The sequence below is a fragment of the Equus quagga genome, chromosome 4, assembly GCF_021613505.1.
Source record: "Equus quagga isolate Etosha38 chromosome 4, UCLA_HA_Equagga_1.0, whole genome shotgun sequence".
In the NCBI taxonomy this organism is placed as follows: domain Eukaryota; kingdom Metazoa; phylum Chordata; class Mammalia; order Perissodactyla; family Equidae; genus Equus; species Equus quagga.
In genome coordinates, this window is record NC_060270.1 from 22,276,404 (window position 1) to 22,296,839 (window position 20,436).

Genomic DNA, 20,436 nt, shown 5'->3' on the forward strand with positions numbered 1-20,436 from the left:
GCCAGTATCTTCCTTGGGTAACACCAGAGGCATTTCCACTAAGATCACAAACAAAGCAAAAATGCCTACTATCCCAATTACCACTACCTATTAGAGGTACTAGCTAATTGAATTAGACAAGAGAAATCAATTACAAGCTTAAAAATTGTTAAGGAAGAAGTAAAATATCTCTATTTGCAGATGATATGACAATACACCTGGAAAATCCTAGAGAATCAATGATAAAAGTAATTCAAACAATGAAGAATTCAAAAAACATCAAGATAAAAGTATCCAAAAATCAATAGCCTTCATATACTCAAATAATAACCATGAAGAAGATATCAGAGAAAAGAGCCATCTATTAAAATAACAATAAAGATTAAAGAGGAATAAATTTAACAAGAAATGTACAAAACTTATATGAGGAAAACTTTAAAACTCCTGAAAACCTATATGAGGATATCTTTTTAAAACTCCAGAAAATCGCAAAGACTAGATCAAATGCATTATTACCTATCCTTGCATAGGTTGACTCAACATTATGAAGATGTCAGTTCTAACTGAAATTTCAATCCAATCTGAATAAAATATCAATAAGCACTTTAAATTTCATAAAGGCCAATATGCAAGAATAGCCAGGGAAATTTGAAAAACTATGAGAGGTAACTTGCCCTACCAGTTATTAAAACATATATGAAGCCTTTATCATTAAGACCATGGTACTGGTTCATAAACTGACTAAAAGAACACTAAATAGAATAGAAAATGCAGAAATACACCTAATTAAACATGTGGATATTTAGTATATGATGAAGGTGGCATCTCAAATCACTGAGACAAAGATAAACTTTTTTATAAATGGGAGCTATTGGGAAAAAGATAAAATTAGACCCAGACTTCATACGATACAGAAAATTAAATCCTAAATGTATCAGGAACCTAAATGCAAACTCAAAAATACTAGAAAACATGTAAATTCTTTAATCTCAGTGTAGGGAAAAGCTTTCTAACTATGACAATTCAGAAGCAAAAAAAGAAAAGACTGATAAAATATAAATCAACAGAAAAATAATAAAAATTCTGCATGGAAAAACAATGCAACAAGAGTCAACAGACAATTTATAAGTTTTGAGAAAATAGTTGCAATACACATATTAAATAAAAGGCTAAGAACTCTAATCAATTTAAAAAAGAGAAGATTCTTTAATAAAGAGAGGGAAAAGACCAAAACCCAGTAAAACACAAGAAAAAGATATAGCCAGATAATTCACAAAGATATTAAAAAAGTGATCCTGAAACATATGAAAAGATACTCCCTATTATTCACAATCAGAGAAATGCGCATTAAAACCTTACTGAGATACAATTTCTCATCTATCAGACCATTAAAATGAAAACCTCTAACAGCAATTCTGTTGGCAAGGCTGTGGGGTATACAGACTAGTGAGAATGCATCTTGGTACGATCCTTCTGCAGGGCAATTGGGAATCTAATAAAGCTACATATGCACTTACCGTTTGAAATCCCATGTCTAATAATTTACTCTGAAGAAACATCACCAACAACATGAAAATACATATGCACAAGGTAATTCATTACAGCTTGTTGGTAACGGCAAACTGAAACAATCCAAACACTAGCTGAGTTTTCTGGCTCTTATGCACCAAATATTAAAAAGAAAGGGTGGCCAGGTGCTGGATACACCAGTTCCTATTTAGAAAATTAACAGTAATACAATACTATACTGAATCTACACACCTTACTCAAATTTCACCAGTTGTTCCACTCATGTCCTTTTTCTAATCCAATCTAGAATAAAGTGGTGCATTTAGTCGTCTCTTTACCTTCCTTTAATTAGAAATCCTCCTTGGTGTTTGTTTTTCATGATCTTGATATTTTTGAAGAGTACTAGCCAATTATTTTGTAGAATGTCTCCCAATTTAGGTTTGTCTGATGTTTCCTTATGACTAAATACATATTATACATTTTTGATCAGAATACTCCAGGAAGAATGTTGTGTCTTTCTCAGTGTCACATGAGGTAGGCACATGATGTTGATTTGTCCTATTACTGATGTCACTAATTTTGATCAATAAAGTTCTGGACTTTCAAAAGAGGCCTAGTCATGGCAATAACAGCCTTAGCATAACACAGAAGTAATTCCAAAATGTGTTAACAAACACCTTTTTCCCAATTAAAATTTTTTTAAATGTCTACTGCCTTCAGATGACTCCCTAGAAGGGTCAAGTATGATGTCTAGCATGTTATCAGGGAAATACTTCCACATCTGAATTTTTTTACCTCAGGAACTATCAATACATACTTCTGAGCAAGTATGAACATATCCAAAGATTCTGTGAAAACAGAGGCTCCAGAGGAGATAACATCTTTATAAGTAGGTTTCTTGGGTTCTTTTTTTTTTGCTATACTATCTATTTTTCAACTTTTCTGTAGATTTTGTTTTTCAATTGAAATATTTGAGATAATTGTGGATTCGCATGCATTGCAAGAAATAATATGGAGATATCCCATTTACACTTTAACCAGTTTTCCCTAATGGTAACATTAGGCAAAACTATAGTCTAATATAACAACCAAGATATTGATAATGATACAATCCACCAGTCTTATTCCTTATTCAGATTTCCTCACTTTTACTTGCACTCATTTGTGTGTGTGTGTGCAGTTAGTTCTTTGTGTGCACAAATTTAGTGCTTTACAATTTTATTACACGTGTAGGTTTGTGTATCCACCACCACAGTCAAGATGCTGAACAGTTCCACTACCACAAGGATCCTTGTTGCCCTTTTGTAACTACATCCACATCCATCCTCCCTCCCCCACCATCCCTAATCCCTGGCAACCATCAATCTTATCACTGAAAAAATTTTATGTAAGTGGAAGCATATGTAATATTTTGAGATTGACTTTTTTCACTCAGCATAATTCCCTGGAGATATATCCAAATTGGTGTGTGTGTCAATAGTTCGTTCTTTTTTATTGTTGAGTAGTATCCCATGATATGTAGGTACTGCACTTTGTTTAACCATTCATCTGTTGATGGACATCTAAACTAATTCCAGTGTTTGGCTATGACAAACAAAGCTGCTATGAACATTCGTGTACAGGTTTGTTTGTGAACATAAGTTTTTATTTCTTTGGGATAAATGCCCAAGAATTAAATTGCTGGGTTGTATGCTTATAAGTAGGTTTTAAAGCATACTCTACGTAGACTTCGGCCGGAGGCACACCCCAAAGTGACAAAATCGCACACCAGTTGCTCTTCTGGTCTAGGGTCACAGGGTTGGCCCTGCCTCCACAGCTCCACTGGGGCACTGCCCTAGTACGGACTCCGCAGTGGCCTACTACTGTGGCAGTTTTCTGCCTGGGCTGCATGCCTAAAGCTCCAGGTGATTCTATCCTTCAAAATCCAGGTAGAGATGGCCATGCCTCCACAGCTATGCTGGATGTAGCACATGCTGCATCAGGGCCCACTGAAGCCATACCTAGGGTGGCTGCAGAATGCACAGGGCAGAGCCCATGATATGAGTTGGTGCTGGGCAGCAAGGCCCCTCATTTGACTACCCTCCATCTCTTCCCACACATATTACAAGTTTCAGAGCCTGTGTCAGGCCTAAACTGAGTGGGAAGGAAGAAGAACTGAACCGGAAACCAGACTGATTTTTAAATTTAGAACAAAATTTTAATACCTGAAAATAAAACTGTTAGTATCTGAAAGTGCCTAAATAGCTACAGGATCTGGCTGAGATTTCATATAAGAGTCTGTTCAAAGAACAGTGGTTGAAAAAATAATTAAGCTATTCCTTGATTATATGCTGAATCCAGCCCATTCAATGAACTGTTTACACACATACACACACACACACATACACACACACAATAGTCAAGGAATACTCTTCACACAAATTGTTTTGAGGGACTAGTATTCCAAAGAACATTCAAGAGGAGTACATTTTAAAGTGCTCTGGTCTAAAGGAAGTCTAAGATGAGCCCTGGATATACACTGAAAATAAAAATCCATTAAAGCAGAAAGCATGGGTAATTTACCTTCACTCGTCTTTCTAGGAGAGAATTATGATACTGTTAGAAGTGTCTTTTAAGGCATGAAATATTTTTAAAATATACAAAATAGAAAGCAATCCCAAAAGGAGAAAAAGCAGCCACATTTTCTTCTACTTACACCAAGTATGTCATGATATTATCTAAGAGAAAAACATTGTAATACATTATCTATTATTTACAAATTGACCTTATTTTTCATTTAATAACCCTATGTAGACAGGGGGACTTTGTTACCTTTTAAAAGGCGCAGCATTTTTCAAAACAGTCTCCACCTCAGCAATATTTGCTCTGGCAAGATCTGCCACAGTAAGAAAACCGGAAGCATAGAGGAACCTGGCTCGCTGTGCATTAAGTAGGGACACTCGGATGAGGTCACACAGCTCCCTCTGGATGCCGAATGTAAGACGCTTCTGAAACTGGGAAAGTAGCAATTCCATGTTGTGCCAGCCCAGGCGGTTGGAAAATACTGTAATCATCCCTAGAATATTCATAGAATATTTACTGAATTAAAAACTCTTTATAGACCAATTCTCTATTTCTTTAGATGCACTTTTGTTTCACTGTTTTTCTATTTCCTGCTGAACTGTAAAAGTTTAACAGACCCAAGGTGTAAGTGAACAGGAGAGCAGATAAATAAGGGCCCAGCTAATCAACGAATAAATGTGCTAAACACATTAAATATCATCTCATGTATTCTTAGTCACAAACTTGACATTTGAAAAAACTGAGGCAGAGCACATAAACACAAACAAAAAGACTTCACCCTAGTTCATTCCTCTCTCTCACCCTCCTTTCCTTTCTTTTTTAGGAGAGAACTCTTAAAACAGGTGAGGGACTCTTTCCACCTAGAGGAAAACAAGAGAGCTGATTTAAATATTCAAATGCTGAGAGGATTACAAAAACTGAAGCTCCCATTGATAATTTCTTCAAAGAAAAGTTACCCAGCTCAATAGCTATACCTTTTTTTTTTTCAAAGCCTGGCCCTGGACTAACATCTGTTGCCAATGTTCTTTTTTTCTTCTTCTTCTTCTCCCCAAAGCCCCCCAGTACATAGTTGTATATTCAAGTTGTAGGTCCTTCTGATTCTGGTATGTGGGACACCATCTCGGCATGGCTTGATGAATGGTGCTAGGTCCAAGCCAGGATCCAAACCAGCAAAACCCTGGGCTGCTTAAGCAGAGCGCGCGAACTTAATCACTTGGCCCCGGGGCCAGCCCCTACACCTTCTTGAAGTAAAGAGGCCAAGGCAGTCAAGTGCCAAGTCATTAAGAAAATCATTTCCCTATGAGAATATTAACCCTAGAGGCAATCCGAGATCTTTGATGCCAGTAAGTTAAAGAGTGAGTCTCTCCCTTCTTATCATTCTCTCCCTTCCTCTTTCCCTCAGTACTCTATCATATATGCACACAATTTCACAATGAAACCTCTTACATATATAAATACACACACTCTCCAGCAGCCTAAGGTTTCTTTCCTAAGGGCTTGTAAGGATTTCTTGGTAAAATCAGACTCAGAACTTCCCTGTTTGCCTAGCTTAGAAGATATGGGTTTAATTTTATTAAGGCAGATGAGCGTTTCCTTAGAGAAGAGATAATATTTACAGCATTCAGACAGAAGTCCAGAAATCCCTCTCTATTTACCACCCTCCTCCTCAATAACAAGTATTAATTAGTAACTTGATGAGAAAAGGGAGACCATTGGGAACTTTGTGTGTTTCTTCTTGCAATGGGCGGAAAAAAAGAAGAAGAAGAAGAAGAAAAAAAAACAGAAAGAAGAGAGATGGTCAGCAGTTGCTAAGGAATGGAATGGGACTAAGGTGGAGACACTCAGCTAGCTGCCAGTCGTCCAGAGCAGGTAACGGAACCCAGAGGAGCCACTGTTTTAGGTATTCTGATGATGACAAGAACTATACAAAATTATAGCTTGACATGATGCCCTCATTTTCAGAGAAGCTACAATAAAATGGAATTTGAAAAACAGTAATCTTAACTTGACCTCAAACCAGATTCTTAAATAAATGTGGAAACCCTTAACTGACCTGCATACACAGCAGCCGACTGTTGTAAAGATTGAATCTGTCCACGATTGCATCCATATTTCTCATTAATTTCCTTTAAGGGAACTTCACTGATTAAATCCAATAGCACAAGACTGGTAAAAAACCTGGAAAGTAAATCACCAAAAAGTATGGTACGACATCACTTATGTCTACTATGAAAGTACAATGTATGTTGTGAAACAAGTAAGAACCAAAAAGGCAAGAAAGGGTTTATACACTCTAAGAAAATACCTAGTAGGATATAGGAGTAGTGGACAAAGACTAAGATCTTTGTTTCTAAAGTAAGTTCTGACATAAATTAGTACTATAGCAAAGAACCAAAATCTGTATAACAAAAAGATTTCCTCTATATTCCAATACTGCTAACTAATTTCAAAGACTTGAAGGTTCAAGAAATGTGATGGCACAAAAACTTTAAAAAACTCTTCATACACAATTATATGATCATGAACTATTTCAATAAAATGACAGAATTTGATTATAAAAACCAGTGTTGATTTAAAAGGCAATAGTGCTACAAATAATTCAAGTATATAAATCCCCATAAAATTTAAACTTGACTGTGTTGTAAATAACATACTAGAAACTAATGCTTTAAAAAATAATAATTTTATTCTATTTTAAAGACGCTAAAAGCCTGTGCAATTTCCCCATCTGATTCTTTTAATTGGCTCTTCCCTTCTGGTAATGAATCATTTCTAAGGATGATACAAAACATATTCTCAAATGAAGCCACATTAAGCTGGGGGTTCTGATTCACACCTTCTTTAAGGAAAGGAAGTAATTAAATGTTCTACTTCAAAAGGTCTTCATATATAATGGTTTCTAAACTACAAGCTGCAAAGAAGAAACTAAAATATCAATAAATTCAGTAAACACGGGAAATTGAAAATTTTTACTATACTCAGGCAAAACTTTTATTTTAATGATAATTAAAGTGATTACAATTAACTGGCTATCTATTGTATATTCAATACTGTGTTAAATACTAGATAGTCCAAGCTCCTTCACACCTACCTTTTATGGATGGCCATTTGTCGGTGCTGTCTCTCAGTTCTGGCTACCACTTTTCCCTTCACACAGCGAGCCAAGAATCCCTCTTCAACTCCCACTAGCTCTGCCACTCGTTTCATAGAAGTTGGCAACTTCTCCCATAAACAGAAAAATCGATACCAATCAATAGTAGTCCAATCCTCAAACATAGGTGTAACCTAAAGGAAAGAAGCATCATTCATTAGCTAAAACTATTGCACTACAAAAGGAACAAAATTGTAACTGTAAACTTCATATTAAAAACAAAGTCTTCAATACTTGGAAAAATTTCTGGATGTGATAGTACCTCATTTTTATGGAAACTTCATTTATTCACAACTCATGGCCAAGAGAAAAGGAAAAGAGATCACTAAGTGTACAAACTGGATTTTAAAGAATCTAAGAACTTTACTCACAGACACTTTTAATCTCAATATCATAATGCTAAGTACAATCTTAAATATTTTGTATGATTTCCAAGAAAGAATCAGGAAAATAGAAAGAGAAGGGAGGGAAAGGGGGAATAAATATTCACAGTTGATACAATATATTATCTAAAAAGTTCAGGATTCAACAACAAAAAAACTCTGAGACATGAAAAAAGCCAGGAAAGTGTGTCCCAAACACAGGGGGAAAAAAACGGGCAAAAGAAACACCTTTGAGAGGTTCCAGATGTTGGAAATATCAGACAAAGACTTCAAAGCAGACATTATAGATATGGTCAAAGAACACAAGAAAACCGTGCTTAATGAAGTAAAGGAAGGTCTGATGACCATGTCTCATCAAGTAGAGAAAACGAGTAAAGAGAAAGAAATTATTAAAAAAAAAACTGAAATGGAAATTCTGGAGTTGAAAAGTATAAGAACTGAAATGAATAACTCACTGTTGATTTCAACAGAAGATGCAAGCTGGCAGAAGAAAAGAACAGCAAACATGAAGGTAGATCAATAGAGATTATGTAATCTGAGAGGGGAGAAAAAAGGAGGAAAATTAACAGAGCCTCAGAGAAATGTGGGAAGTATTAAGTACACCAACATATGCATAATAAAAGTACCAGAAGAATATAGAAAGGCACAGAAAAAACGGTTTAAGAAATTATGGCTAAAAACTTCCCAAATTTGATGAAAATCATTAGTTTATATATCCAAGAGACTAAGTGAACTTCAAATAATCAGATAAATTCAAAATGATCCACACTCACATGCATCATAGTCAAATGCAAAAAACCAAAAAAGAGAAAAATCTTGGAAGCAGAAAAAGAAAAACAACCACCATACACAAGGGAAACCCAATAAGATTAAGAGCTGACTTCCCATCAAAAACAATGGAGGCCAGAATGCAGTGAAATGACATATTCAAACTGCTGAAAGAAAAACAAATTGTCAATCAGGAATCTTATTTTCTAAAAGAAAGGTATAACACTAACATTCCTAGATAAACAAAAACCAGAAAATGTGTTGCTAGCAGATTTGCCTTACAAGAAACACTAAAGAAAGCTCTTCAGGTTGATAGAAAGTGACCTAAAACAGTATTTTAATTCCACATGCACAAAAAAGAGTGCCAACAAAGGTAATTAAGTGGGTACTTATAAAAACGGTTCTATTGCATATTTCCCTCCTTTCTTCTCTTGACTAATTTAAAAAGCAACTGTCTAAAACAATATGTATATAACATATAAAAATACAATATGTTGACAATAATAGCCCAAATAATAAGAGATAATAACTAAAATCCATAGGAACAAACAAAGAAAAACATAAATCTAAAATAAGAATGTTAATGTAACAAACTCTATAAGCATAACATTTGCTCTCCTTCTCTTAGCTTATTTAAAAACATAAAATAACAATTATAAAAATGTATTGTTGGGTTTGTAACACATATAGATGTAACATGTATAGCAGTAACAGCACAAAAAAAAAAGGAATAGGAATAAAGCTATACAAGAATAATGTTTCTATATCTCACTGAAATTAAGTTAGTATAAGTTTTAAGCTGTATATGGTAACCTCTTCAGTAACCCCATGGAAAATAACTCCAAAAAATATAAATAAAAATTTATTAAAGAAATTAAAATATTATACTAGAAAATATTCACTTAATTCAAAAGAAATCAGTAAAAGAAGTACAGGGGAACAAAAGAGACATGAGATATATAGAAAATAAAAAGATAAAATGTGGAAGATGTAAATCCAACTATATCAATAATAACATTAAATGTGAATGGCTTAAATAATATAATCAAAGGCAGATACTGACAGACTGGATAAAAAACAGAATCTCCAGAATCTCTACTATATGATGTCTATAAGAGATACACTATAGATTCAAAAATATAAATGGTCAAAAGTAAAAGGAAGGAAAATACATGTAAACCAGAACCATAACAAAGTCAGAGTGGCTATACTAATAGATAAAGCAGACTTTTCAAAAAATATTAAGAGATCAGCGCAACATTATATAATGATAAAAGGCTCAATCCATCAAGTAGATATAACAAATGAAAATATATTCATGGCCCCAAAATACATGAACAGAACTTGACAGAAATGAAGAGAGAAACAGACAATTCAAAAATAATCATTGAAGACTTAAATACTCCCACTTTCAACAATGGATAGAACTAAGCAGAAGATCAACAGAAGACTAAACAACACTATAAATCAACTAGACCTAACAGACATCTATAGAACTCCACCCAACAGCAGAATGCCATTCTCCTAGAGCTCACATGGAACACAATCTCCAGGATGGACCACACACGACACAATAAAACAAGCCTCAATAAATGTAAAAGGACTGAAATCACATAAAGTATGTTTTCTGACAGTGGAATGAAATTAGCAATAAATAACAAAAAATTTTGGAAGTTCACAATCCCAGAATTAAAGACAACACTACTAAATAACAATGGGTCAGAGAAGAAATTACAAAGACCTTGAAATGAATGCAAATGAAAATACAACATACCAAAACTTATGGGATATGGTGAAAGAATTGCTTTGAGGGAAATTTGTGGCTATAAATGCCTATATTAAAAAAGAAGAAAGATCTCAAATCAATAAGCTAATCTTCTACTTTACAACACTGTAAATAGAAGGGCAAAAAGTAAACCCAAAGCAAGAAGGAAGAAAATAATAAAGAGCAGAAATCAGTGAAATGAAGAACAAAAAATCATACAGAAAGTCAACTAAACCAAAATAGGTTCTGTTAAATGGTAAACTGAACTGGAAGTCTTAGCCAGAGTAATAGGCAAGAAAAAGGAATAAAAGGGATCCAAATTGGAAAGGAAGAAGTGAAACTGTCACTATTTGCAGATGACATGATTTTACATATAGAAAACCCTGAAGAATCCACCAAAAAACCTTTAGAAATAATAAACAAACATGGTCAAGTTGAAGGATACAAAATCAACATACAAAAATCAGTTGCGTTTTTATACACTAACAACGAAGTAGCAGAAAGAGAAATTAAGAATACAACCCCATTTACAATTTCAACAAAAAGAATAAAATATCCAGGAATTAACTTAACCAAAAAGGTGAAAGACCTGTCCACTGAAAACTGTAAAACACTGTTGAAAGAAATCGAAGACACAAAGAAATGGAAAGATATTCCATGCTCTTAGATTGGAAGAATTAACATAATTAAAATGTCCATACTTCCTAAAGCAATCTACAGATTCAATGCAATCTCTATCAAAGTTCCAACAACAATTTTTCACAGAAATAGAACAAAGAATCCTAAAATTTATATAGAAGAAAAGACCCCAAATAGCCAAAGGAACGTTGACCAACATCTCCCCCTGGCTCCCATACCCAGACCCTGGCAACCGCCATTCTACTGTTTCTGAGTTTGACTTTTTCAGATTCTACATATGAGTGATACCATACAATATTTGTCTTTCTCTGGCTGGCTTATTACACTTAACATAATGCCCTCTGGCTTAATCCATGTTGTCATAAATGGCAAGATTTCCTTCTTTTTTATGGCTGAATGATGTTCCATTGTATATATAGTTGTAACATCCTATTTTAAGCTGATAACTTCGATTGGATACAAAAACTCTACTTTTACTTCTCTACCTTCTCACATTTTAGGTCACTGATGTTAACAATTTACATCTTTTTATATTGTGTATCCATTAACAAATTACTGTAGTTTCAGTTATTTTTAATACGTTTGACGTTAACTTTTGTATAGAGTTAAAAGTGATTTACACACCACCATTACATTCAGAATTCTGCATGACTATAAAAATACCTTTACCAGTGAGTTTTGTACATTCATATGTTTTTTATATTGTTAATTAACATCCTTTCATTTCAGCTTAAAGAATTCCTTTTAGCATTTCTTATAATGCTCATCTAGTGATGATGAACTTGCTTTGCTTTCATTTGGTAAAGTCTTTATCTCTCCTTCATTTCTGAAGGACAGCGTTGCCAAGTATAGTATTCTTGGTTGGCAGTTTTTTCTTTCTGTATTTTGAATATATCATACCATTCTATCCAGGCTTGCAAAGTTTCTCCTGAGAAATCCACTGAAAGCCTTATGAGGATTTCCTTTTTTAGGAAGGAATGGGTTTCCTTTATGATGAGCCTCTCTTCCCTTGCTACTTTCAAAATTCTCTGATTCTTTGATTTTTGACAATTTGATAATAATGTGTCTCAGTGAAGTCCTCTTTGAACTATTTGAGGTCCCTTTAGCTTCATGTTCCTAGATGTCCATATCTCTCCCCATATTTGGGAGGTCTTCAGCCATTATTTCATTAAATAGACTTTCTGCCATTTTCTTTCTCTTCCCATCGTGGACTTCAATAATGCATATACTATTTCTCTTTATGGTGTTCAATAAGTCTAATAGGTTTTTCTCACTCTTTTTCATTCTTTTGTTGTTGTTGTTCCTCTGAATGTATAATTTCAAATGACCTATCTTTGAGTTCACTGATTCTTTCTTCTGCTTGATTGAGTCTGCTTTTGAAGCTGTTGAATTTTTCAGATCAGTCATTGTATTCTTCAGCTCTGGGATTTCTATTTGTTTGTCTGTTTGTTTTTAATGGTTTCTGTTTCTTTGCTAAACTTCTCATTCTGTTCATGGACTGTTGTCCTAACATTGTTTAGTTGCCTCTCTGTTTTCCTGAATAACTTTCATTAAGAGAATTATTCTAAATTCTTGGTCAGCCAGTTCATAGATCTCCATTTCTTTAGGTTTAGTTATCAGAACTTTATTAGTTTCTTTGATGGTGTCATGTTGCCCTGATTTGTCATTATTCTCGTATACTTGTGTTGATGTCTGTGCATTTGAGGAAGCAGTCACCTCTTATAGTCTTTATAGGTTTGCTTCAGCAGGGAAAGACCTTCACTACTCAGCCTAGCCTGGAGTTCTCCAAGGGCCAGCTGGTAAAGTCCACAGAAGGGCAGGCAGGGCTTGCTGCCAGGGTCTTTGGTTGGGTAGGGCCACTTTCTCAGCTCTGCATTCAGACCAAACTGCTGCCTGGTCAGGTGGGACTGCCACCTGGGCTCCACAGACACATGTGGCTGTTGGCCAGGCTCCATAGTCAGGTGGACTCACTGGCTGAGCTCTGTGGTTGGGTGGGGGCCACTGCTTGGGCTCTCTGGTCAGGCAGGACCACAGACTGTACTCCCTGACCAGGTGGTGCTGCTAGTGACTCCATATTCAGGTGTGGCCAGAGGCTGTGCTCCACACTTGGGTGGGACTATTGGATGAACTCTGTGATCGTGTAGTATTCCAGGCTGTGCTCTACAGTCAGGCTCCCTGGTTGAGCAGGGCCGCAGGCTTTGCTCAATTTGCTTCCTGGCCAGATGGGGCAGTCAGTCTGGCACCATAGGCGGGTGGAACCGCTTGCTGGGCTCTCTGATTGGGTGAAGTGGCTGGAAAAGATGTAGTGCCACCACCATAATCCACAAACTAATCACTGTGAGTTCCACCCCTCTTATCTGTTCCTAGCTGGTCTCAGGTGGTCCAGCCTTGCCTATTCCCTCAGTGTTTCCATGAGGTGAGGGAGAAGTGGACCTCCTTGGGAACTCCTGGAATGCTAGTGAAGCTGGATGTCTGCCTTGGGTTCTCTTTTTCATACTGGAGAAACTGTAGGCCCAGGGCATCCCTCTCAGTGTGGCACTGTGCTGGCTTGGGGGAAGGGCAATGCAGTCAAAGTGGAACCACTGCTCTTAGCCTTCTAATGTGCCTTTTCTTAGCTTTTGTGCTCCAAGAGAGTGTTTCAACCTCACTATGAGGTTCAGGGATTTTTAGAAAGGTGTTCTTGTCTGTGATTAGTTGCTAATCTGTATTTTTGTGATGAGGACAGAGCCAGGGACCTCCTATTCCACCATCTTGCTTACCTCACTCCCCACACCTGCTCTTAACTGACAAAATAAAGTATTTCCGCCCAGGTTCTTGCCAAAGAACATGATCTCAAATTCTATTTTATCTAATCCTTATCAAAATCTTTGTTATAAGAAATAATATTTATAAAAGATTGTCTTTTATAAAGTTCTTTATTGCATTCATTATAGAGATTATATCAAGAATATAAGTCTCGTCATGTCTTTTTAGGACTAAATTTCTCTTAGGCAATAAAATGCAGTGCTTTTCCCAACTTTTTTGTTTTTTATCTTATGAATTTTTACTGTAGTTGCTAGAAAGCCCAGGACCAAAGTTGGCCATGTTAATTTACATGACTAAATGGCATGCAAGTGTATGTACCAACTTTTGCTTGAGTTTTACATTATGATCTTATCTTTAATTTCCTGATAGCTCATTGTCCTTTGCTGTTCTCATGTATACTGTAAAATACGTTTTTTATAAATCACTTCAAATCCTTTTTGAAAGGAAGCTGGATAAAATAGATAAGTAGGCAAATAGATTAAAAGGTCACTAGAAAATTTGGCTTATTACTTTAAAACAATTCTCTTCTTACTTCTTTTTCTCTATTCCCGCTACTAGCCTAGTCAAGGAAAACAGACAAGATGTTCCCTTAGGGGATCTTCAATGTTCAGGATTCTATAAATGTATTTCCATTTTCACAATAGTGAAAAAAACAGAACTTACCAGATAGACAATATGCAGATCATTCTCTAAAACAAAGCCCTTCATTGCTCTTTGAAGATCAGCAAAAATATCTAAAGTATCAGTTGGAGCAAGTGAAGAAGAAAGAGTTGCCGAACCAAGATGTGTTGGATGATATACCTTTCCTGGTTTGGAGGTGGGAGTAGGAAAATAAAAGACAAAACGTTAAAAGTAAAACAAAACACTGTCTTTCCATGTTCTGTAATTAACCTTTTAGGCTCTGAGGAATTTTACAAACAGAATCTTGCCCAATGCACAGATATTTATGAGCAGGCTCTATGCTAATTGTCTGATGGTTACTGAACATAACATTGACTTACTAAAAATGAGTTGACACATTACTTGAAAAATCAGTTTCCTTTTATACTGCCAGAAAAGTCAATTTCCTTTTACTAAGCAGTCTTACATGCTCTAAGCCACTAAAGATGAAAAAGTGAGTACACTGCAACTAAGAAGTCATACTTACCTTCTGTTCCATCACTAGCTTCGGTAATCTGGATGAATTCATTTTCTAGCAGCCACATTACACAGGCCTCAATTGCTCCAAGTTGAACAGAATCTTGATTTTTCTGAATTCCCTGCTTCCCATCTTTCATACTTGCAGCCAAAAACGTGCAAGAAGCATAAGTCTGCATATCTTGTGATGTACTTGCCACTCCACCAACTATTACCTGATAGAAGAGGTTTGAAATTTTCTGTAACTTTTTAATTAGACATGTAGGCCCTCACGATATAAAAGTAATGAAGTGATTTTATCTTAAAATCTTCTCAGCATCTTAATGTAGAGACTCTTTATTAACTCTTCCATCATCACTCATTATAAATGTAGATAACACCTACTGACAACATGAAAAGTTTTCTTTAAAAGTAGATAAACATTTTCTCATAAATGAAAATAAATAAATTATTATCTATCTGAAATGTGAGAACTAACATCTACAAAGGAGGTATTAATGGCTCATGGTCATGTACCACATCAATTCTTCTCATCTTTCCTTCTGAAATATGCGGGCATATAGGAATGCTAGTACTGAATACTTCCCACCCAGAAGAGTGGTGGAAATAGGTGTAGAAAAAGATGAAGTCAGTCGTGTCTTGTGGATATCATTTTCCTGCAACTAGTCTATTACATATACTAATTTGCTCCTTGCCTTCTTTCATTTAACATATATTGGAAACATGCCAAATCACCCTAACCAGAGCTATCTCATTGTTTTTAATGACCACAAAGCATAGTTTTACCAAGATTTATTTAGTATCAATGGTATTTTGGTTGTTCCCAGTTTTTTCTTATTACCAATAGTGGTATAATAAATATTCTTGTAATTTAATTTGATATAATTTCACAAATACATCCCTAGGTAAAATTCCTAGATGTGAATATGCTAGATAAATGGATAAGTGCATTTTTTTTTAAATCTTAGTAGGTATGGCCAAGTTGCCCTCTAAAAGAGTTTCATCAGTGTATGAGAGTACCTACTTTCTACATCTTTACCAACCCTATGTTATCAATTACTTTGTGGTTTTTTTCCAAACCATGAGCTAAAAGGGAAAAAAAGAGTATGAATACAGATACCAGTATCCCCAGCACTGGTTCTGAAAGCAACAGCAAGGCATGCTGGTATATGAATAGAAAACTTTTCTGGATGAATACATGAAACACTTAAAAGGGGTTACCTTTGAGGACTCTGTGCAGAGGTTTTATTTTTCACTTTGGATCTTTCCATACTGTTTGAAAGTTTTTCTTTTTTTCAGGTGAGGAAGATTAGCTCTGACCTAACATCTGCTGCCAATCTTCCTCTTTTTTTTTCTCCCCAAAGCCCAAGTACATAGTTGTATACCCTAGTTGTAAGTCCTTCTAGTTTTCTATGCGGGATGCCGCCACAATATGGCTTGATGAGTGGTGTGTAGGTCTGTACCTAGGATCCAAACCAGCAAACCCCAGGCTGCAAAGCAGAGCATATGAACTTGAGCACTATGACACTGGGCCAGCCCCTGAAACTTTTAATCATGTGTATTTGTCATTTGATTGTATTGTAATGTCAACAGGTATTATCTGGATAGAGAAACTAGGGTCCATTTTTATCAACCTTTTTTAAATTCAGAAAATAAGGACTATCTAAAAAGTTTTTTAAATCTGGCATTTGGTTTTTGATTCACTGTTTTGAAACAGACTGATATAGCCCTAGCTGTATTAAGCTCCAGGAAATCACTATAGAAAAATTCAGACTTGGGAAGGCTACAAATAATCTCCTAAAGAAACACACAGGTAAGATTTTTCATATATTAAAGTTCTACCATTGTATTTTAGTAAAAATGGTATAAATGGTAATTTAATGAACTCTTTCTTACCTCCAGAATAGCTCTTATCATGCTCGCAGTTACTTCTTCTCCTTCTCGTCTCCGCAGACAGCTACAAACAGGTTTTAGAGATCCCTGAAGTAGAGCTATGCCTTCTGATTTCTCAGAGTTCTTACAAACTAATATACTCTCACCTATAACCAAAACACCATACATTTGCAAAATCCCCACACATTTCCATAAGATATCTGCTAAAGAGAATTTAAATTGTCTTACTTGTTTAAAAGGAAATAATAGATGACAGTGGTTGTTATGGTCACAGAATTATCACTAATGTTTTTATTTTCTGAACTTTGCATTGAAGGGGATCAGAATACACCACATCAAATATGCCACTTTGGCATAAAGATTATTTTAATCTGAAGGCAACTGGAAAGCAGCAAACACAGAAAGAGCTCTTCACCCTCTCCTTATTTGCCTACAGGCAGGACATAAATTTTTCTTTGTGAGGTATTCCCCTTCACATCTCCCACAGCAGGAGAACAATTCTTATCACTGAGAACAGAAAGTCAGCACGAAGATGGGTCTGCACAAACCTTACCAAATAATCCTTAACTTCCATTAGTTTCCAGAATATTTACCTTTCTACAATTTACCACCCCTAGCAGCCAAAATCCCTTTTCCTTTGTATTGTCACTTTTCCACAATTTATCACCCTTTGTTAAAAGGGTATATTAGCCCCCAGCATCTAATCATTTCTTTTGGTCTTTACTTCTTTTCTCTGTAGGCTTCTGTACACATAAAAAATTAAAATATTAACATCCAATAAAATATGTATGCCTTTTCTCCTGTTAATCTGTCATTTTTCAGTTTAATTTGAAGGCACTAGCCATAAAACCTAAGAAGGTAGAGAAAAAGGTTTCTCCCCAACTCCAGAATTAACTATTATTATTGAATAATTAAGTATATAAGAGTAATAGAAGTATTTTGAAAACTAGAAAGGAAAATGCAAATTATTACTATTTATACATGATGATAATATAAATTCAAAAATATTTATGGAGGGGCTGGCCCAGTGGCGCAGCGGTTAAGTGCGCACGTTCTGCTTCTCAGCGGCCCAGGGTTCACTGGTTCGAATCCCACATGCGGACATGGCACCACTTGGCACGCCATGCTGTGGTAGGCATCCCACATATAAAGTAGAGGAAGATGGGCATGGATGTTAGCTCAGGGCCAGTCTTCCTCAGCAAAAAGAGGAGGATTGGCAGTAGTTAGCTCAGAGCTAATCGCCCTCAAAAAAAAAAAAATATTTACAGATACCTAAAAATTACATTATAACATTCACTAATTAAATGCTTAGGTTATTGTGACAATCAAATGAACAAAAACATGTGCAAGCACTTATAAAGTAAAAACGTATACAATTTATACAAACATAAACTATTATTATAATAATTAAGACTAGAGAAAACCATAATCTTTTATTAAAAAATGAATCCAGGGGCTGGCCCCATGGCCAAGTGGTTAAGTTTGCACGCTCCGCTGCAGGCAGCCCAGTGTTTCGTTGGTTCTAATCCTGGGCACGGACATGGCACTGCTTGTCAAGCCACGCTGAGGCGGCGTCCCATGTACCACAGCTAGAAGGACCCACAATGAAGAATATACAACTATGTACTGGGGGGCTTTGGGGAGAAAAAGGAAAAAAATAAAATCTTAAAAAAAAAATTGACTTCAAAATTTTAAAAAACAAACAAAAAAAATGAATCCAATAGTTGCGGAAAGGAAGCAGGTAAATAAGATGCTCAAGAGACAAAATGAAGGCTATTTGCATTAGAGAAAAATAAAAGTGACACTGTGGTGGTATATACTAATCACCCAAGGCAGAGACTAGATACAGATGATGCTTTCCGAACACTGACTGCCAAATTGAGAATCAAAATAGGACAAATATAAGGGACTATAAAATTGATGACCATTGGTTATTCATCCAACATATAATTACAAAAATATAGGGCCATAAAAAAAAAACAGGTGAAAAAAAATATATCACCTGGCTCTTATAGTGACTACAAAATAGCCCAGCTTAAGACAAAAAAATTTACCTAGAAGATGGATCAACTAGCATTAGCAGCAAGGTTAAAGCCACTTTGGGCTGATTCTTCAAGAAAATGGACAACTCTTTTTCAGGATGATCAAGATTTATGAAAATGCCCAAATTGATGCCAGTATACATGTCCAGGTTCCTGCTCGCACCTGTCTGGGGAGGTAGTAACTATACCACAATAGAGAAGTTAATTAGCATCAAATTATTTATTACTAACTATTTAACTTGCAAATCACTATTTCGGCACAAAGCACCATCATCCTACACTGGAAGGTTCCAGGAAATCCACAGAAAGATTAAAGTGTAATCTAAATAAAACATCATGAACTGTCCAGGAAACATTATCATTATTTATAAAATGCATAGAAATGGCAAAGATGCTACACAGTCCAAAAGCATGAACAAGTATTTACATCTTTGTAGTTGATGTAAAACACTATGTTTGCACATTCCCCACTTGCTGGAAGTTCTGAGCAAACCATATGCCATCCTGAAATGGAGCTTATACAAAGCCAAAATCTCAGAAGCTTCCAGGATCTCAGAAACAAAGTTATTGTGGTATATTTTAGTTTTGTTGGACTGTTATCTGACTTAAGGCTTGATAATTAGCCAGGGCACCAACCTTCCAATTACTCTTCCCCATGAGAAAGATAAGCACAGCTAAGAATGTAGAAAGGCAAATAAAACCTCATCTTCTACCTGATCTTAAAGATCCTTTGGACCTGAAAGAAGAGTATCTGTGTAAAATAAACTTACACTCCACTCTCCAAAGCTGTGAGTCTAAGAAATCAGAGCTGGGGGAAGCGCAGAGGGAGGCAGAGAGAAATGGGAAGGGCATGTTTAGTCTGTTCCCCTCACTCTTTAAACATATACATGTAATCTGCATATTTTGTAGGTAAAGTAAAAAACAGAAGCAGGATAAACTTCTTCAATACCTATAGGAGAAATCCAATGAGTTGGTAGGTTTTTTTTTAACACCAAAATTTTTAGGGCTTAAAAGGGGGGCAGATCAATAGCTCTTCAGAGATTATAGATAGAAGAGTCATTTATGGCCAAGGCTGAGACTTAATGGCTATTCTCTCATTCCTCCTTTAATAAAACCCCTAAGTGCTAGCTGGGCACATGGCCACTTAGCTAAAGATTATATTCCCCAGCCTCTCTTGCAGTTGGGGGATGTAACCATGTGACTAAGTTCTGGCCAATTGTATGTGAGAAGAAATACTACATGCAGTTTCCGGGAAGTGCCCTTAAAGGGCAGGACGTGTCCTTTACTGCCTCATCTCCCCTTTCTGATGGCTGAAATGCAGATGTGATAACAGAGACTGGAGTTGCCATCTTATACCATGGGAAAACTAAATTGTTGAACATGGAAAAATAAACTAGGAGACTAGGTCCCTGACACTGGAGTCACTAGATCAGCCCAGATTACTTACAATTCTACTGTTATATGAGAAGAAATTAACTTCTACCTTGTTTAAGCACCTATTATCTTAGCTTTTGTTACAGCAGTGAATTTACATTCTAACTAATCTAGTCCTCAATAAATTAGTCGATTCTTGTTATTGGTGGTAGTTACGTTCCATAAGTCACTGCCAATGCTGAATTAGGGAATACTGAACCAGTGCTCCCAGGGAAAATACAGGGGTAGCTTCCCTGAAGCCTCTAGACACAACATTTTCATTAATCAATCAAAACAAAATCTTGTTTTATATGTGTTTCTGTTTAAAGACACCTTATTTAACATATATTGTCGATTTATTAACATTGAACTCACAGCCAACAGTACTCT

At 35.8% G+C, this 20,436-nt stretch overlaps 1 protein-coding gene across 4 annotated transcripts in view; it reads right to left on the reverse strand.

The window, feature by feature from the left end:
* The window catches only part of POLQ (DNA polymerase theta), a 98,672-nt gene that overhangs the window by 61,343 nt on the left and 16,893 nt on the right, over window positions 1-20,436 (reverse strand). For all 4 annotated transcript variants that reach the window (XM_046657851.1, XM_046657849.1, XM_046657852.1 and 1 more), the window contains exons 10-15: window positions 16,595-16,737; window positions 14,709-14,913; window positions 14,225-14,367; window positions 7,142-7,335; window positions 6,104-6,228; window positions 4,300-4,543 (exon numbers count right to left, since the gene is read on the reverse strand). In XM_046657851.1, the coding sequence (XP_046513807.1) occupies window positions 4,300-4,543; window positions 6,104-6,228; window positions 7,142-7,335; window positions 14,225-14,367; window positions 14,709-14,913; window positions 16,595-16,737 (1,054 nt within the window). The remainder of the gene's footprint in view (window positions 1-4,299; window positions 4,544-6,103; window positions 6,229-7,141; window positions 7,336-14,224; window positions 14,368-14,708; window positions 14,914-16,594; window positions 16,738-20,436) is intronic.